This window comes from Oryzias latipes, chromosome 5, assembly GCF_053564925.1.
Source record: "Oryzias latipes strain Hd-rR chromosome 5, Olatipes_Hd-rR_3.1".
Taxonomy (NCBI): domain Eukaryota; kingdom Metazoa; phylum Chordata; class Actinopteri; order Beloniformes; family Adrianichthyidae; genus Oryzias; species Oryzias latipes.
This window is the reverse complement of record NC_136241.1, coordinates 8,696,244-8,716,142: the sequence shown is the minus strand read 5'-3', so window position 1 is coordinate 8,716,142 and position 19,899 is coordinate 8,696,244. Positions and strand designations below refer to the sequence as shown.

General features: G+C 38.9%; 2 protein-coding genes across 5 annotated transcripts; one reads left to right on the top strand and one right to left on the bottom strand.

Annotated features, from left to right (window-relative positions):
- Positions 1 to 146: 146 nt before the first annotated feature.
- On the bottom strand, positions 147 to 9,752 carry rrp9 (ribosomal RNA processing 9, U3 small nucleolar RNA binding protein). Of its 2 annotated transcripts, none has more exons than XM_004068607.5 (15): positions 9,145 to 9,752; positions 8,946 to 9,040; positions 8,075 to 8,187; positions 7,518 to 7,585; positions 6,770 to 6,811; positions 6,535 to 6,661; positions 6,317 to 6,441; positions 6,124 to 6,216; positions 5,929 to 6,029; positions 3,520 to 3,654; positions 1,921 to 1,983; positions 1,699 to 1,844; positions 1,446 to 1,525; positions 1,285 to 1,358; positions 147 to 400 (listed from the first exon to the last, which is right to left on the bottom strand). In XM_004068607.5, the coding sequence occupies exons 1-15, from the start codon at positions 9,226 to 9,228 to the stop codon at positions 301 to 303; spliced, it is 1,446 nt and encodes a 481-aa protein (XP_004068655.1). In that variant the 5' UTR covers positions 9,229 to 9,752; the 3' UTR covers positions 147 to 300. The 2 variants fall into 2 exon arrangements, with proteins under 2 accessions (XP_004068655.1, XP_011473069.1); XM_011474767.4 differs by having other exon boundaries at positions 1,687 to 1,844; positions 9,145 to 9,751.
- A 144-nt stretch (positions 9,753 to 9,896) lies between these two features.
- On the top strand, positions 9,897 to 13,566 carry LOC101165137 (uncharacterized). 3 transcript variants are annotated; one of them, XM_004068606.4, is made up of 6 exons: positions 9,897 to 10,196; positions 10,474 to 10,655; positions 10,742 to 10,898; positions 12,576 to 12,748; positions 12,892 to 13,120; positions 13,195 to 13,566. In XM_004068606.4, the coding sequence occupies exons 2-6, from the start codon at positions 10,491 to 10,493 to the stop codon at positions 13,395 to 13,397; spliced, it is 927 nt and encodes a 308-aa protein (XP_004068654.1). In that variant the 5' UTR covers positions 9,897 to 10,196; positions 10,474 to 10,490; the 3' UTR covers positions 13,398 to 13,566. The 3 variants fall into 3 exon arrangements, with proteins under 3 accessions (XP_004068654.1, XP_011473067.1, XP_011473068.1); XM_011474765.4 differs by having other exon boundaries at positions 9,903 to 10,281; XM_011474766.4 differs by having other exon boundaries at positions 10,081 to 10,196; positions 10,487 to 10,655.
- Positions 13,567 to 19,899: the final 6,333 nt, after the last annotated feature.

Genomic DNA, 19,899 nt, shown 5'->3' with positions numbered 1-19,899 from the left:
CTGGTATTTAATTGTGTGCTTTCTTGGACTTTGTGTAAATACATTTCTTTTTTGTATTAAAACAAAAACTAAATTTCATTCATACCCATTTGGAATTTCTTTCCTCCTAAGAGCGGTCTAGGTGTGAACATTTAAAAGACATTGAATAAGGGAAATAGATGCTGCATTTATTTACTCCTTTAGTTAGAAAGTTAAACGTACAAAGAAGCCATGTCTCAAACTGAAACTTAAAGATTTGAAATTAAAAAAAAAAAATTGTGAAAAGGTACAACTTTTAAACCGAACATACAAAACTGTTCATTATTGGGTTGTCTTGGGTTCCTCTGAACTTGGTTTTCTTTTCAGAGGAATTATGAAGATTCCATTTTTGGCTTCCTTTAGCCTCCACCATCGGCCCAACCTGCAAAAATAAACACAACATAACCGTGGTAAGTGATGTATACCTCACACATGCATGGAGGTGGGCTAATGCAATCACAAATGCTCATAAAAGCTTTTCTAACAATTATTTGGTTCCATTAAATCCAAGTTTTACTTTAAATTAGCTTTATTTAAAAAACAATTGATTAATTAAAATGTACAAATTAAATAACACATTTTAAGTTACAGCAAAAATATTTACCAAGACAAATTAGATCATATAATCAAGAAAAATGAAAAAGAAACATTTTCTCAAGGAAACTTTCAAACTGAGTTACTTTGTTAGGACCATGCTTATTTTAAGGGTCTGATATAACAAATGACTTGTAAATCATTTTACACTGATTATTTTGTAAGTTTTTATTTTGTTCTCTAAATGAAAATAAACTGTTTAATAAAGATTTTCCTCATCACTTCAGTGAGTTAATGTACATGAAACAGGTTTTCCTTTTACCTAAATCACGAGGTAAACAAGTGGGAATTAGCTTTTGTATCTTAGACATTGGTCTGAATGTGGTTTCTACCTTTTCTTGGTTTTAGATCTTTTTAAATTGTGTTTCTTATGATTACAGCATCTTTTATTTTGTACCGCGTGCAGCACTTCCGTCTGTTTTACAGGCCGGTGACCGTGTATTAGGTTAAAGTTAAAAACGTGTTACAATCTAAACTAGTGAAGTTAAATTGGTTTATTTTTCCTTTGATCCATGTCACGTTTAATGAAAGTGTCAAGCCTGAGCAAGGATGTCATTTTCTTCTTGCGATGGTAAAAGCCTGCCATCTAGTGGAAGTTGCATGTATGAACATAAAAAAAAAGTCATTAGAAAGTCTGCGGTTTCTATGGAAACGTGCCCTCTGGTTTGTTACCTGTGCTCCTGTCCAACTCCCGCCACCAGGAAATGACCAGAGCTGGAAAACTTTAAATCGTTGACAAAACCTGACTGTGAAGGGAAAAAAAAAAAAGCAAATAAATAACAGAAGGATGTAAAAAGAGCTTAATTTTACGAAGAACAAATGAGAAAGCTCACCACCGGCACGCTGAACAAAAGCTCTAACCCACGATAATGCTGCCCACATTTCCACACATTCACCTGGGAGTTGTGAGAACCTGCAGAAAGCACCACATATTACCCCAACTCACTCCTCAGATCTCATCTTCAATTAAAAAAAAATGTAATCTATTCCCCCAATAGAGTTGTTTATTAATTTGACGGCCTAATAGAGTCTAATAAATGTATCCTGCAGGTAACCATTAAAGACGACTCTCACAGCCAGAGGCACCTGAGGCAACAGCATCTGAGTTCTGAAGGGCTGCTACAGAGGACACCCAGTGCGGCTGCTCCAGCCCCGCGTCACCATGACAACCGTGAGCCTGCTTCACAGTGCTGAGAGGCTTCTTCTTGTTGACGCTCCAAAGAGACACAGAGCTGAGGAGCATAAAACAGTCTGTTAGCAAAATGACACCCCCGTTAAAAGAAAAATAAATAAAAGAGCAACTCTCACCCATCGTCTGCTCCTGTTATCATGTGCTCCTCGTTGATGAGTTGGATGCAGTCAATCGAGCCTCTGAGGAAGAGACGGGTTAAAGCCAGACATGACAACGATGAATTGGGAGCTCAAATCTATTTATGGAGGATTTTCTGCTTTCTGTAAAGCCCAGCTTGGACACGAATGTATGAATATGTAAGAGGAATCCATTTCATGGTTTGTATTTCAGGACTCCTCTGATTCAAGCATTACTTTTTAAAAACATTTAACCAGAGAGGATTTTTAGCTACTTTAATGTGAACGTTGGAAAACTAACCATTGAAACTCCTAAAGCCTGTAGCCGCACGTCTTAATCAAACTCCTGAGATTCTGATTTCTTGTCATTATGGTTCTTTGATCTCACAGCTGATCTTTGACCCCTTCAATGAGTTACACATCAGTGGGGTGTTGAGAAGAAAAGACATGTTAATGGAGCTTCATAACTGATCTGGTCACTGTAAGCAGAGGTGAAAGTAGATCTTTGGTTTTCCCGGTTTAACAAGTTTCATCCAAATCATTTTTTAATAGCAGTAAATGCAGATTAGGGGTTAATGAATAAGCGATGAATTGAGTTATTCAACCAGAATGATCTGTCTGATTCAAGTTAATTGAATCAAATCGAACTATACCACTATAAAAAAATCGATTCCAAATTAAATACAGTGATCCCTCGCTAAAACGCGGTTTACTTTTCACGGTTTCGCTACTTCACGGATTTGCATCGTGCATTGTGTTCTGCATTCTGATTGGCTAAAAAGTCACTCCGCTTCTTCTCTACCTGTGCGTCAATAACGTTGCAGTTTAATATGTAAATGTACGTAAATCAGCTTGCCAAATTTACATTACGTACGTGCAAATTCTCTTGATGGCGGCATGTCGGTGTATAAGGATCTTTTTGCAAAGCAGAAAAAAGAGCGACAACAACTGCCTATCACTATGCTCTTCTCCCGAAACAAACACAGCTGCACCGCGGGCTTCAGAAGAAGAAAACACTGCAGAGCGGAGTCAGGATGCAGTGGCCTCAGTCTGAAGAGCAGTGAAATACACCTGAGTCACTATTTGTCTGACTGTACTTTGTATTTTTTTCATAATCATTTTAAATTTTCTTCCGTTTAATCCAATTACTCGGGTCGCGGTGGGCGGGGCTAATCTCCGCGATTTGAAGCCTTCTGTTCACATCGATGATTAAAATTATTATTTGACAGTACAGTACAGAAGTTATTTGTTGAAAAAAACGTTTCTAAAATACTTTGATTTGTGAAAAAAATGCTTGAGCCTGTTTGTTCTTTCTTTTCAACGTATAATAGAGTATTTAATTGTATAATAATTGCATAAAAAATAGAAGTTTCTACTTTTGTCTATCACGGGGTCTTTTTGGAACGTAACCCCCGCGAAAAACAAGGGTTTACTGTAAATTGAAGACAACCAATCTTGGAAAATCCTATTTGGATGGGGAAATGGTAGGTTTATTTTACTATAACATAAACACACATTGGCTTTTCCAGTGTTCTATTTTTTAAAGATGCACCTATGATGGCAGGACATAAAGGCCCCGTCATCTTTGAGGAGACTCACTCGTGTCCGTGGAACACCAGCTGAGACTCCTCTGCAATCTTCCAGACTCTGACGGTGCCATCCCGCCCCCCTGCCGTCACACAGCGTTCACGGCTTAAGCTGTCCAGGCCTGTGATGGCGTCTTGATGGCCAAAACTACACAGAATTGATAAAAAGCAGTTCAAATAAAGGATCAGTTGAAAAGAGCTTAAAAAATGAAGGACAAAAAAAACCAAAAAATCTCTGAAACTATTGAATTGAAACAAACAAAACAACATCTATTTCTCTGATTGATTTTAAGACTCCTGTGGGATTTTCTCCAACTCAACACCAGCATTGAGCATAATTCATGCCATGTAAAAAAGTGTTTTTAAGACATACCCACTCCATGATGTTTTTTTATTCAGTGATTTGGTCTTCAACTTGACTTTGACTCAATATTTTCTTTTAAGTCTCGGGCAAAGGAATTAGTTGTTTTTTTCCAGATTCTCATCTCAAGAGTGTTTCTTCAGTTAATTTGAGTTTCATGCTTGAGCAGAACTGAGATGTAAAGAGAACTGGAAGGTTTCATTTCCAGAATGTCATTTTGTTCACATAAACTTAAACAGATTCCTGGTCCTAACAAAAGAGCATCCTGAAAAGCCAAGACAAGAACCTTCAAATGCCTCATTTCAAAGAATGTCCATTTAAAAAAAATAAATGAAGTCCCACTCCTGGTGGTATGGAAACGGGTGGTGCTTACAAGTTAATTCATAGGACATAAACCGATAAAAACACATAGGATGAGATCAATTACTGTTACAAAACTCAATACAATTAAATTCAGCATAGGACAAGTTAGAAACCAAGAGAGAAATGCTAGTTTGTGCACAAAAGTCTTCAAATAAAATCTGAACTAAATGTTTTAGACGTTTGTGCCCCTTCCAACTTGTGTATAAAATCTTTGAGGATTTAGGAACTAGAGTTGATAGTCATTAAAATTGTCCTCCCTCTCACACACACAGCACACTTTAAGGGCCTATATCATGCAGACTCATCTCTTTTAAGCTTTTAAATGTATTATAATATAATGTTCATGAAACGTGGCTGGGTCTATGCCGTGGTGCAGCGGAAGGGCGGTCGACCCATGATCGTAATATTGCAGGTTCAATTCCCGCCTTGCACACCCATGTGTCGATGTGTCCTTAGGCAAGACACTGAACCCGACCTTGCCTCTTGTGGAAGGTTGGCGCCAGTATTCGGCAGTGTGTGAATGTGTGTGTGACTGTAAAGCACTTTGGGCCTTGAAAAAGGTAGTGAAGCGCTATATTAGTATACGCTAGGGCTGCACGATATGAGGAAAACTTGCGATATGCGATAATGATCAATATTGCGATAACGATATATTTACGGTAAATAAACAAATAGAAAAATAAACAAAAACATCATTCCCATTTCATTGCAACAGTTTAAAAATTATACTCCAAATGACCCTCATCGACATGGGGGACAAACGTCAGGGTGGCTAACCATGGTCCTCAAGAGCCTCAACCCTGTCTGTTTTCCAATTCTCCCTAGACTGCTCGATAATGATAACCAAAATCAGGTGTGTTCAGTCAATCAGGATGTGAAATCACTTGAGTCAGCCAATCAACAGCAAGCTGGTTAAGGAGAGCTGGAAAACAGGCAGGGTTGAGGCTCTTCAGGACCAGGGTTAACATAATAGGCCTCCATCTGATTGGTCAACAATGGGAAGGCGTCCATCTGATTGGTCAAAGCATAAAGGGATTTATTTGATGTGTTAAATGCTTCAAGCTGCTAGAAGATTGTTTTAACACATTTTGGGTTTGCGATTTATTGCGATATTCGCCGTCTTTTGCGATATGCCTATTGCAGAGCTGGATATTGCGATAACGATAAATTTGCGGTATATTGTGCAGGCCTAGTATACGCCATTTACCATTTCCCATAAGTATGACAACAATCCCAAACACAGGAAGGAGGGCCTTTGTAAGAAGCATTTCAAGGTCCTTGAGTGGCCAAAGCCAAAATACCAGCAACAGTTCTGAAAACCTTGTGAAGACTTAACCTTTGACTGCTGTCATTGCCAACAAAGGTATGTAACACAGAATTGAGTTTAACTTTAGTTATTAACCAAATACTTAATTCCCACCATAATTTACAAATAAACTCTTTAAAAATAAGACAATGCGATTTTCTGGATGTTTTTCTTGTTTTGTCTCCCATAGTTCAGGTTTATCTTTAATGAAAATTACAGGCCTCTCATCTTTTTATGTGAACTTGCACGCTTGGTGGCTGAATACTTTTCTGCCTCACTGTATGGATAGAGTTGACTCTGAAAGGCGTAACAATAGCATCATATTTGTCCTCTAAAAATAGAAACCGTAGTAAACATGGTTTAGGAATAGTGTGGTTTAGTTGGATACTTACAGGGTTTCCACATATGCGTTCTCATCAACGTTCCACACCTTGACCGAACGATCATGAGAAGCACTGTATAAATCATGAGTTCCCTTCCTGAATGACAGACCCTGAAAAATGACAGAAGAGCTGCCAATCACCCAAACTGGTGACCCACATTAAAGGGGCGGAAGCTAAATGTAGGACAATGTATGCAAGACATACCGACACGGGGCCTTTATGTCCTGTAAATTTATACAGATGTTTACAAGTCTCTCCCTCCCAAATCATGATGAGTTTATTCGTGTCTCCTGAGGCCTGAGAAAACCAAAAACAATATGTTTTACACTTGATGGCGTCCTTCTTATGACGCTGTCGACCATAAAAATGAAAGAGGATAAATGAAAAGAGGCCTCACCAGGTATTTTCCGTCAGATGATAAGGCCATACACAGAATGTGAGCAGTGTGTCCTACGTGGCGTTCCTCTGTCCCCTTCCTGCCACCTGGTATTGTGTGCAGCTTCTTGCCACTAGCAATATCCCCTAACAGGAAGAAGGATAAAATGTATTCACTTACATTTGTCAGAAATGAAGGTAATTCAATGCGATAAAGAGTTAATTTTTGTGTACACTGACATTTGATGATGGAGCAGTCTTTGGCACCAGAAAAGATGCACTTGTCATCGGGGGTTAAGACCAGGCAAGTGATGGGAAGCTTGTGTCCCCTTAACACCCGGATCTCTGTAGAATCTGGTGCAATGAGCTGAAAAAGACATCATCATCAACAAGTTTATACAATTATCTACAGTTTTATTTTTCAAGTATATGGGTTCAAGTGACTTTTAAAAAGGAAGAAAAATTAAAGTCATACCTCTTTGGCAATTAACCGCTGGAGCTTTCCCTGCTGTTCAAGCTTTGAAGAAAATACAGGAGTTAAAAAAAAACATAGTAAAAAGCAGAAATAATAAATAATAAAGACCCACTCCAAAGGAAATCGTGCTTTTGCTGTTTTTAACTTGTTCTTGTAGAATGTTTCGCATGATGGAGGACATGGATAAAGGAAATCAAGATGAAAATTACGAATATTTCTTTATTTAAATTGTTCTGAATCAGGAGCTGACCATATAATGCAGCTTGAACAGCTTGTAGCAGGTATAGGTGCTACAGTGGGCGGGCCATAAGCTCCCTGCTCAGCTGCATTGTGATGCATTCACTTCCATGCATGTCTTCATTTTCCTTGTCTGAGCCGGAATCTGGGTCAAACTGTACGGCTGGATAGCTTCAACTTTGCCTGCCATTTGTGTTACACAGCTAATGTCGGGTTGGGAGGGGCTGTCTGTTAACAGGAGAGAGTGTAAAAGAGATGATGGGAAGTCTGAGCAGGCTTACCCCCGCGCCAACAGTCCAGCCCACAACTCAGCGGTGAATTTTTAATGATCTACTGCTGCTCTTCAAAACGGTCCTTGACAACGACAGTTTTTTTTTTTTTTAATTTTGGCTAAAAACTGCATAATCATAATTAAAAGACTACTGGGAACTCTTTTACAACAGATCACAAGATGACTGGAATGGGACTTTAACAGCTTTTTGGAACCTGTTCAACAGAAGACACGTCTCACCACTTTTTCTTGTAATCTTCCAGCGATCAGATCCGTCTCAAAGTGTTCATCTTCTGCCTTTTTTTCCTCTGAGGAGGAAAAACTGTGTTAAACCTTTTTACTCAGAGTGTCCTGTTGATTTTAAAGCTGTGTATTAGGGCTGCACGATATGAGGAAAACTTGCGATACGAGTGATCAATATTGCGATAATGATATAAATTTGCGGTACATAAACAAATGGCAAAACAACCAAAAATATCATTCCCATTTCATTGTAACAGTTTCAAATTTATACTCCAAATAACCCTCGTCGAGGTAGGATGCAAACATCTAACATAAAAGGGCTCATGTGATTGGTCAACAACGTGTAAGGGTCCATCCGATTGGTCAAATGCATAAATGGATTTATTTGATTCGTTATATGCTTCAAGCTGTCATAAGATTGTTTTAAGACATTTAAGGTAACAATTTCCTGTGATTTTTGATGACTTTTGCGATATGCATATTGCACAGCTTGATATCGCGATAACAATAAATTTGCGGTATATTGTGCAGACCTACTGTGTATCCAACTTTACCTTCTTCCCTTAGCTGTTCAAGGTAAAGTTTGGCCAATCTGAGTTTCTTCTCTTGGGGAGTCTCATCGTACCCTCCATCTTCTTTGGGTTGCCTCTTTTTTGACACTGGGGGACTAAAATGATTAAAAAAAAAAGAAAAAGAAAGTGTCTATTTGCACGTACTTTCCCAAATACATGCGACCAGTGCTGAACTTTTTCCTTGGCTGCACAGACCCAAAGGAAGGATCAAGGTTAGGATTAAACCACCAAATGGTTCCTGAGTGCTGCTGTTTCTGCAGCTCACCGCTCCTCCAGGGGATGGATCAAACGCAAAGAACACATTTCACACACCTAGGAGCGTGACAACTAATCTGACTTTAAATTTATGTTGAATTATAAATATGTGCAGCCAACAACATACTTCAGCATTAGGCGCACATAAATGCTCGCGGGTGGCGCAGCAATGTGCATCTTGGTTGCACGTATTACATGTGGCCAGCATGAATATATCCAGCAGTTTCTGTGAAATGCGTGCGAATAACAGCCTTAAAAAAAGATAAAAAATAAAAGAAAAACTCCTATTGTTGGAGACTTGCATAATCTCAGAGCAAAAACGCGTTAAAAAACAACTGTGGTATATTAGTAGAGTTCAATATAGTATTATTTATACGTTACATAGAGTTAGTTATTTTTTGTATCATTTAGACTTAAGTTAAACCTAAATGGATGCAATCTTCTGGAATACAATTTTTTAAACAGAATCATTATAAAGCTATAAATAACTTTCAAAGGGCTGCATCTGTATGTAGTGGATGCATGTATTATTTTTTTTAATATAAATTGTTTTCAGAATATTGTAAAGTCTTCTTAGTTTAGGCGAACATGAACGCACCCTTCTGTTTCAGACTCGCTAGATATCTCCTCGTTGTGTTTGCTGCTGGCTTTCTTGGCTCGTAACTTGCTCTTCCCATCTGCGGCATCACCAACCTATAACAAAAGACAAACGAGACATTTTTAAGTCATTCGGGTAACCGTCCCATCAGTTTTCGACATGATCATCATAGCTAGCTTGATTCTTGCTAGTAATGTACCTTTCGTTTGAGTCCTGCTGTGTTTTTGCCCTTTTTTGCCGACTGGGAAGCAACGTTTGACTTTATAAAGAATGACGAAGACATACTGACGTCTTACAAGCAGCCTTATCTAAATAAATTATTGCTATGGCTGTTCAACTTCATAGCACCAAGTCTACAGTGAACCCATGTGGGTAAACGGCATGCAGAGCTCCTTCTTGTGTAGTTTTATGACGGTTGCTAAACACCAGAATGGTGCATTACCGCCACCACCTGGCCTGGAGTGTGGCTTGAGTGCTTTATTGTGTCCTACTCAAGGCAAATTCTATTCGCCCCATCAAGCGTGTCTTCTTTAAAAATGGAATCAAATATACATAACTGTACTTTTTTCTTAAAATAGCATAAATATTCAGTTATTCAACCTGTTTTCAGTGTGTCTCTATGCCTTGCATACTATTTACATTTCAATAGTACATGTTACACGGTTTAAATATCCCGACACTAATTGGACCTGCCATTTACGTGGTTAATGATTTTCTAAATCTCTTATTTAAAAAGTCTTGTGTGTCCAAGTCGTATTCTGCATGCAGAACTGGAAAATGCAAACGGAGTTTAAACGCGTTCTGATTGGCTAAGATACACGCCTATCATGATATATCCCGCCCTCTAAGAATATCTGAGATTTTCATTGGTTAAAGCGCGACGGTGAGCGTACAGGAAACTGTACTGGAGAGAAATACTTCCCTCGGGGAATATATTTCAGCAACTTTGTTCCGCACGTCTTTTAAAAAAACAAAAAAAACACGCATTTTCTAAGAAAACGTCCGTTTAGTACGCACAAAAACTTTACTCAGTATCACACCTATAAAAGATCAGTATTTTACACATATTTAACTGAAAAGTTATGTGGTCGCTCCCTACGAATTATTAAAACCCCACCAGGACCGATGTACTGTAATACTGCGGTAGTACTACTACTTCCTTTACTACGCAGTATTTCCATGTACTGCACTGCCTTTTGTCCTCAGTGGCCGCGTTGACAGATTTTTCTGGAAAGAAAACTGACCGTCCAGGTGAAGTGATTCTATCATGCAGCTAGACTCTACATCATGGGATTTGAACAGCGTTGTTGTTGCCCTCAACTCTGCCAGCTGGGCGGTAGGGAGTTCGAAATATTGAGTCAAAAAGGGGGCTTTAAAGCGAACATTTTAAAATGATCATAAACTCACGACACATTTACTTCAAATATATTATATATAAATAAATATTATAATTCCGAGATCCTGAAAAAAAATAGTTTGACTGACGGAAACCTGGGCTTAATTTATTTATTTTTATTTTTTGGTGTAGATTTCTCCCTCGGTGTTATGCCACCAAAGAGAAACTCCACAGCAAGTCCCACACAACCCCAGGTGAAGATGATAAAGATCGGAAGTGTTTCAGATGCGCACGAGTTTCACAGCCTCCCAATGGAGGACAAATACCTGGAGGAGGAGGAAGCATCCAGCCACCTGCATCTTCTGAAGAATGAGGTCAAACACACAGTTTATGAGATTAAACTGGTGTTGTATCATCATGTAAGAAAACTTCACGTTGTTCTTTTTCTTGTCGTTTGAAGCCTGAAAGTATTGACTTTGATGAAGAAAATCCTGCCAGTCCAGGCATCAGAACAGACACCATCAGCCTGTTAATGAAAATAGAGCAACTTCAGGCTCAGCTGAAGTATGAGCGCAGATGCAGACTTTTGGCAGAGAAGGAGCTGAGGGAACTCAGAGGTGGGTGTGGACTCCACTATTCAGACTGAGACTTCAACTAAACTTCTTTTGATTTTGATTGAGAAGTTATTATCTAAGTATTAGTGGATTTTTATGTTGGCGAGATTTTAGAATGCTATCTTAATCTGACATTTATTTTTGTTTTATTTTTCCTCTTATGTTTTATCTTGTATTTAGGCAACTCTGACCTTCCTTCATGATTAATGTTTTTTCCTATAAAAGCAGTATAAAATACTGTTTATTTTACCTCCAAATCAGTAAACCAATTCTGATGCTTTATTATAGATGTTCATGTCGTTCACCTACCGGCTCATCCCGTCAGGGATCGCCACAGCAAATCAGCTTCCACTGATTCACGCATTTGGTTTGGCAGGGATTTTTACGCCGATTGTCCTTCCTGACACAACCATGAATTCGTCTTGCTTAAGAACCCGCACTTGATGAAGCTCATCGCGGTCCCTAGGAACTGAACCCTGGTTTCCCAGTCCTACATGCTGATCCAGATGTTTTATTTTTGATAATTTATTTATTTAGTGTTTTCTTTTAATCTTATTGGATACTTTGGAATATTCATGTGTTTTAATTTAAATTATATCTAAAATAGGGAAAGAATGACAGTTTAAACAAAAACAAAAAAACATCCCAGTAAATTAAGTATGTGAGCTTGTAGTGAGATAAAACAAAGTCTTGAACTTGGATTACTAAAAATCATATGTGCAGAGTAACAGTAAAGTTCATTCTTATCTTAATTTGAGTCAAAAATGTTTTTGTTTTTAATGTTTTTTTTAGTTTAGCTTGCTAAGGAATGAATGACAACTTCAAACATCTAAAACCTTTTGTTGCTTTTGCCAACCCTTTCTTTTCTGAAAAGTTCCTTTTTGAAGAAGTCACTTTCAGAATTGTCCCTTTTAAGAGCTGAAGCTCTGTTAGTATGAAGGAGGCTTCGACCACACATACTGGCTGAGACAGAGATGGGTACCAGTGTTTGTCAACAGTGGTGGAAAGATGCTGCATCAATAGACAACAAACAAGATGGACGGGCTTGCACTGATAAACAAACCTCTCAACTTAACTGAAGGCTTTAAACGAAATAAAAAAATGTTTTTGAAATTATTGTTTTGTCTCAAGAACCCAGGCCAATGTTTCCTTAAAAAACAAGTGGACCACATTTTTTATATATTTGAGTTACACACATGTTCCCCCGGGTTGCTAATGTGATTTATAGTTATTAGGTGTTTAGTTGGCTAGAAAGCAAATGAATAAAAAATGCAAAACATTCTAAAAAAATTAATTTATTACTGATTTAGGATTATTGAACTTGGCATTGGGCTGCACACTGGTGTAGTGGTTCGCACAGAAGGCCCTGGTTTGAATCCCAGCTGGGTCCTTTCAATGTGGAGTTTGCATGTTCTCCCTGTACATGTCAAAGCCCGGAAGCTTCGGCTTCCTCCCACAGTCCAAAAACATGCTTCATAGATTAGTCGATGACTCCAATATTCCCTAGAGGCGTCTGGGATAGGCTCCAGCATCCCCATGACTCTAAAAGAGATTAAGTGGGTTTGGAAGATTCGTGGACGAATGAATGAACTTAACATTTCTTGTCTGAAGACATAAACGTTCACATAGCTGAACTTTTTTTATTTTTTTTTATTTTGCCTCGCTTGACTCCTTCTGAAGAGATGAACAACCTCATGATGCAGATGAGGCACACTGCGCACGAGCTCCGGGTTACTCTGGATCACGTTCTTCAAGGAGGCGAAGCAGGAGTTGCTCCGCCAACGGCTGATGAACCGATCTCGTTCCTAGCTGAGCCTGAGGCACAGATGAGAGCAGCTTCCAATGTTTCAGATGTGAGTGTAACGATCAAGGAAACATACTTAAAAGAAAAGATTGCCTTTTTCTTTCTTTTAAGATAAAAATTGGCGTCTGCTTTAACTGGGATTTCCTCTTTGTTGTGTTTGACTCTTGAATATTTTCTTTTTTCATGTTTCAGGAAGATCATAACTTTGTGTATCTCTCAGAGAATCTTCGAGTGCCAAAGAATCTCTATGAACGTGTTGCAGAAATTGCAGATTACAAGAAGTACGTTTCAGCAATGCTGATGATCCTTTTTGACAGAGCCACTCTGGCCACACATTGCCTTCAGGGCCGTAAGAACAGCTTTGTGGGAGAGGAAAGCCACAAACCTTCGTTGCCACCTGAGATTCTGAAAAGCCTCATGGGTAAGAAAATATTTCAGCCAATGGTAAAAAAAAAAAAATCCCTTTTCTCACAATAATATTATTATTTTTTCCAGATCATGTTGCGGACAAGTTCTGTGTGGACAGTAGTCAAATCAAAACCGCAATCCGCACAAAGCTGAACAATGAAGACAAGCTCTTCAAGAAGAGACTGGGGATAGGGAGAGCTGAAAACAGGGCTGTGTCTGAGCCCACCTTTTCCCAGGATGCTTCACTTCTAGCAGACAATGCAGTCGGAATGAGCGACTCTCATTTCTAGCTGGTCTCTCTTCATCTTTTTGGCATACTCATCAAGGATTGCTTTTGCACATGGTCACCTGCTCCAAATATACTTCAATGTTTGTACGTTTCTTTTTAATTTCGTTTTACCACACTTGTTAAAGAATGGAAACAGTTTTAGGTACATTAATAAATGTGATGTCAAATCATTATGTTGTAAACACTGGTTATTCTTAAACATTTAGCAAAGCCATTTTTCAGAACCAAAGGGAAATGGAATCAAGCTCAAGCCTGTGTGCCTTTTTTTCCCTTCATCTTTCCCCAGCAGCAGAACTTTTCAAGGTTCCTGACAGATCAGACCAGGCTGAAGATCCTGGAATTGCCATCCTGCAGTTTGACTATTGACCCTCAATAGTAATAATCCGTCTATGGCTTTGAAGATAAAATGCAAATAATTTGTTAGTTATTTTGTTTGAGCTTATTACGTTTTGTGGTGGTTCAGTAATAGAATAAATGTAAAGCACATCTTCTGATCTTTTGCTGCACAACCGTGTCTGTTCAGACGGTATGGCACTGGGGGAGTGGGTAATCGGGGAGAGTCGGGGTGGGCCGCTTCATTAATGGGCTGGTCGGTTGGTGTTAAGGAAAAACAGTCACGGTAAAATTTGAATGAATCTTTGTAGCACCTGAATCGACCTGTCCTTTTAAGAAACGGCACCGCCAGGTCTGGAGTTAACAGTTTTTCCACAAACCCCCCTCTGAAGAGCTCACAGTTGGTTGAGTCCGGCAGAGCGCGTCTTTCCAAGAAGTCGAGGCGGAGTGGAGAAGCGGGCAGAGTTAAAAATAATAATTAATAATGTTTCAAACCCAAATGACACACAGTAAATAGCAGAAGACATTAGAATAAAAATATATTAAATTAGAAAGCTGAGTAAAATGAAACTTAAATTTTTTGTTTGTACTGGGAGAATGGAATGCAAAACAGGCATCGACTGAAGTGCTGTCAAATGTGCAAAGCTCACAGACATGTTTTCAAGAAGACAGACAGAGGAGGGAAATGGCAAAAGAGATATAACTCTAAGCCTAATTAATTATGTAACTAGAATCTCTAGCATTAAGTTTCTGTCACTGTTACCACAATTAGAAACCAAACTAAACAATAGCATTTAAAAATAAATATTCATGCATTTTATACATAGGGAATGACTTTTAAAATGAATTTCAATATATTTAAAAAGTATAATGTAAATAATGTAAAGTAGAATGATTGTAAATTGCATGCTTTTTCTAGCATCTGCGGAGCAAAGCCAGGCAGACAATACTGACAAACCAAAAAATTAGGGAGGCGTGGACAGGCACAGCTGACTGTTGAGGTAAGTTAAAAAAAAGTCATGACGAAAGTTGTTTTTAGGACTGCTTAAAGTTGATTGTGTTGAATAAATTACACCACAAAGATGCTGTTTGTGTCCTGGCATTAGTATGTCCATATGGAACTTGAGAGCAGAACCTGTTCTGCTCTCAGAAACTGTGTTGTATGTGTTCACCATATACTGAAGCAACCTCTTCACAGATGCCTACCCAGTTATTGGGCTGGGATAGACATTTTTGTTGACCCTTTCATTGTTCCAAGTTGCATGTGAGAGAAGCTTCTCCATTCTAGAGTTAATTAAAAACAGTCTACGTAGTACGCCCAGTCAGGAGCATTTGGAGGCTTTAATGCTGATGGCAACAGAAAAAGAAATTCTCGTATCCATTGACTGTGACAAAATAATAAATGAGGTTGCAGAAACTAGTGCACTTCCTAAGCGGTTTCTTATGCTGTACATTCTGGAGTTACTACGTATGTATGGTTATGTTTTTTCAAATGTTAAAAATGTTGAACCTTTGTGTAACCCTTGTGCTATCTTAGATGACCCCACCCTTACACTGACGTGTTCTCCCTACCATGACAAAGGTGGATAAAGGTGGAAAGATTTCATGTAATCCATGGACACCAGTGAAGATCACAAATCATTGAAGAAAAAAGGTTCAGAGCACTGTCTAGTGGGTCTAGATGACCCAACTCCCAATGTTAAAGTGCCTAGGACAGCACAAGGGTTAAATAATCATACTGTGAAGTATTTCTGTTGGGTCGGTCTTGTCTATTACACTCCTGGGCTGAAAAGTTGTCCTACTCCACCCCTGGGTTATGGGGTGTCGTTTGTAAAGTGACACAGTCAAATATTAACAGCAATATTTTTGGTTATTTAGCCTGTTTTAGGAGAAGAAAAAACAGGTTTTATTTTTCAAATGCATGTTTTCACCTTTTAATTCATGTATTTATAAATGTTACATTTACCATCTAAATATTTAGTTGGCAAGCTAGATGTTTAGTTTTCAAACATTTAGTTAGTAAAGGTAACATTTAAGGCTGCACGGTGGTGCAGTGGTTAGCGCTCTTGCCTCCGGAAGGCCCCCGGTTCAAGTCCCGGCTGGGGGGACCTGAACCAGAACATCAATGGGGGAACTTTCTATGTGGAGTTTGCATGGTCTCCCCGTGCATGTTCCTCCCACCATCCAAAAACACGCTTCATAGGATAATTGGTTAATCTAAATTGTCCCTAGGTGTGAATGTGAGAGTGCATGGTTGTGTGATTGTGGACACTCTACCCTGCGACAGACTGCTGACCTGTCCAGGGTGTCCCCTGCCTTCGCCTACAAGTGGCCAAGATAGGCTCTGGAAGCCCCGTGACCCTGAAAGGGAATAAACAGAGGAAAATGAATGAATGAAAAAAAAGGCAACATTTATAAAACAGGCTAAAACACCAAAATTATTGCTGTTTATATTTGAATTTGTAACTTTACAAATGGCACCCCATAAGAGGTAAAGTTCTTAAATATAGATTTTTTAAAATCTTTATTGGATTCCATACCAATGATTTCATCTTTATATATGATAATTAAAAAATGAATTAATGTGATGGAAATGGTGGGAAATTCCATATTTGACTTGGCTTTATTGCATTTTTAATTAAAGTGAATCTGCTGCATCAGGAGGATCTTTTTTGACACAGTGTGTATTTTGTTTTGAAAGGAACTTGTGCTGCTGTCACAGGAAAATAAATTAAACATGTTATCCAAAGAAAGTATAACACTGTTATAATTCAAATAATATAAATATTTAAAAGCTATTTTTTATAAAATAGTGGCTTAATGGTCACAAAGACATAAATGAAGTGTTTTTTTCTAAAAGGCGAAGTGGGAATTTGCTGTTCTCGCTGGATTTTGGCCAATAAGTAGTTGACCCAAATGGGTGTTATAGGTCACAGACCTTTGGTATAAAGGAATGGCATGGAATGAAAAGTTTTAATATATGAAACTGGTAGAAACAACCTTATTTTTTGTCACACCTGACTTGTAAGAACTACATTTTAATGAACAAATAAATTGCTATAATTGAGAAAATAAGTTTTCAACAATTTTTAACCAGAGCTGTAATAATCATCTTGCAAATTAACATTTGTTTAGTCCTTTATATTGTAGTGAAAAATGCAAAAAAGAAAGAAAAGGAAACTGTCATATTTTCTTCTGCCTGGAGATGTCAGTGTTGAGCCTTTTTCCTCTGCCACTCTTTATGGAGCATTGATGTGCTTCCATGAGGCTGTGAAGTTGAGCACAAAAAATGCAAAGTTTACGATGAAGCCGGTTGGTTAATGGTTAAAGTCAGAGGATGGAAGCAGCTTTGTGTGCTCATGATGTGTTCATGAAGATGGGGTTGGAGGAGTCACCAGCTACAGGCTCCTCCCGCCAGTCTGGAGCCGGCTGAGCTGTCATTGTGAATCACAGCTCATCACTGCTAACTTTGGAAATATCCCTCCCTGGGTTTAAACCTGTGTTTGTGCTTTACTATGAAGGCTCTGAAGAGGATGCTTGTTCTTTTATTTTCTCTTTGGAACACAGAAGAACATTTTTGCAGCTGGAAGAAACACGAGTTGGATTTTCTGCTCCTTTTTTAGTACTCATATTTTTCTCAGAGTTTAGGAGAGAAGCCTTAACCATGCCTTTGGACATACTCAGAAGTATTTGGAGGAATTATTTTAACGACGTAAGAGTTCAGGTTATGCTCAGTACACCCAACCATGAGGGTATAAGACACAAGACATTTGAGACACAGAATTGTGAGGAAAATAAGTAGAAAAAATAGAAGAAGCAACAAAAAAAAGATAACTTTTAACTTGCATTGAATTCTGGGCTATTTTGATCCGGAGATGGAAACACGTGTGACAGAAAGAGAAAAAAAATTTAGAAAAAAGAGAAAAACATAACTGTGGAAGTCACTCTCACTGAATTTGCATTGTAGACAAGCCTTTCACTGATTACCAACAACATCTGTTTGGGCAGCGATACCCCTAGCTCCCAGCAGGCAGCTGGGCAGCCTTTACAACCCGCACATATGCTTAAAGGACCTCATGGGAATATTTTTCAAGGCTGCTCTAAAGTCTAAATCTTCTTCTGGGCTTCTTGGGCAGCAGAGCTGTTCAGGTGGTGGTTGTGAAAAAGCCCCTCATCTCAGGAAAGCTGTTCACTGTGTTTGGGTGGCCTTTGAACAGCTGCGTGGACCTTTGCCCTGATGGATGAGCAGCCAAATGAAGCATCGCTCTGACTCCGTATACAGCCAGATTACCATCATAACAACTCCTAATGCTCCACGTAGGATGGTGTGTGACCGACCTTTTGGCAGCGGTGAAGTTGCTCTCAACCTTGTAATGATTATTGGACGGTTTCTGGTTTGCTGGCTGCCTTACTTTGCCTCCCAACTTCATGTAATACTCATTAGCTGTGTTTACATGGACAAAAGTAATCGGAAAGAACGCCTGATCAGAAGAAAAATGCGTCATGAAAACACGCAGTTCGGAATACTCTGCCCCGATCAGACTCGTTCGGATCCAAATATCTTTCCGATCGAGATAGGTGGGTTATACCGATTGTTGATCTGATCGTTGTTTATGTAGACGGTTCATTCCGATTCCGTGTGTCACTACTGCTCTGGTTTAACGTCATGCATAGATGATGCTCCAGAGAAGGCTTTGGAGCGCAAACAGGACCGACCGGCTGCTCTGCGCCAGAGGACCGTGTGTGAGAGCACAGCAGCCGGACTTGTAGCTTTGTGTTTGCGGGCAGGGGGGCGGGGGGTGTTTTGTCTCTGGGTGAGCTGCCAGACACAGGAGAACCATGTCTCCCAGTAGAACTGTGTCTCCGAGCAGAGCTCAGCCCACCCCAAAGTCGGTGTGTCAGCTTTTCAAAGCAGAAATGCCGCTCAGTCCTTAGAAACCGTTCAAACAATCACATGGATTTGTGTTTCCAGTCGTGTCCCGACAAAATAAAGGCTGCTGTTATTCCCACATATTTACATGCAGCCAAGATGCAGATTGCAGCATTTCCCGCATTGATTTTGTTTTCATCAAGGCTAAATGTTGTTAGCGCATGTGTGTTAGCCTTCTCCTAACCCTTCTTCCGGCTCCGTTCTTCCACAAAAAAAAGCACTGACCACACGGATTAAAAATAAAATGATGAGCGAACAGGCGCTTCATAATAACCATAACAGTAATAAAAGCACGTTTAGAAGATCCTCTCGTATATTAACGAGCTGCTACATACGTATATGTATGTGGCAGCTCGGCTTGTTTACAGTGGAACTAATTTCCTCTTCCGGTATTTTAGAGATATGGTGACTTTGGTGCATAATTCCAGTCCATGAGAGGTGATAGTGGGTGACCTGTAGAACAAGGATATAGTGTTCAAGGCCAAGAATTATGCACCAAAGTCACTTTGAGTGTTAGCAATTTACAGTACGTTCAGTCAAAAATGCAAAGTTTAAGTACTATTATTTGGAGAACTATACAGTACACAGGGCTATAAGAGGTGATAGTGGGTGACCTGTAGAACAAAGATACAGTATTCAAGGCCTGGAATTATTCACCAAAGTCACTTTATTCCAATTCAAAGTTGACTTATGCAGTATTTTTGGTCAAAAATGCAAAGTTGAAGTACTATTTTCTAGAAAACTATAAAGTAAAAGTACACAGGTCTATGTAAGGTGATAGTGGTAACCTGTAGAACAAGAATATAGTGTTTAAAGCCTGGAATTATGCACCAAAGTGACTTTACTGCTAAAATAGAATTGCAAAAGAAAAAAAACCTATCCTCTAAAAAGAAAAAAAAAAATGTGTACTTTAATTGCATATTTGTACTATATATCAGTTATTTAATTACACAATTTCATAATAAAGACAGATTTAAAGTAAACCATGAGGCTTAATAAAGTGACTTTGGTGCATAATTCTAGGACATGATTAGCAAGTCCATGTTCTACAGGTCCTCCACTGTCACTTCACACAGACAAATAAATTGTGTTTTTGGTGTTTAACATGTTCTTGTGGCATTTTTATGATATAGGGAACATACATAAAGAAAATTAAGCTCAAAATTGCATTTCCATTTAAATCCTAGCAGTTTGAACTTTAAACTTTGATGCACTCTGTGAACACATTTCTTAGCCAATA

Coding starts and splice junctions, on each gene's coding strand:
- rrp9 (XM_011474767.4), bottom strand. CDS start 9,228: ATGTCTTCGTCATTCTTTATAAAGTCAAACGTTGCTTCCCAGTCGGCA. Junction 8,188..8,945: donor AGCGAGTCTGAAACAGAAGG/GTGCGTTCATGT, acceptor TAATCATTTTAG/TCCCCCAGTGTCAAAAAAGA. Junction 6,812..7,517: donor GAAGATTACAAGAAAAAGTG/GTGAGACGTGTC, acceptor TTTTCTTCAAAG/CTTGAACAGCAGGGAAAGCT.
- LOC101165137 (XM_011474765.4), top strand. CDS start 10,233: ATGGGATTTGAACAGCGTTGTTGTTGCCCTCAACTCTGCCAGCTGGGC. Junction 10,656..10,741: donor TGCATCTTCTGAAGAATGAG/GTCAAACACACA, acceptor TGTCGTTTGAAG/CCTGAAAGTATTGACTTTGA. Junction 10,899..12,575: donor GGAGCTGAGGGAACTCAGAG/GTGGGTGTGGAC, acceptor CTCCTTCTGAAG/AGATGAACAACCTCATGATG.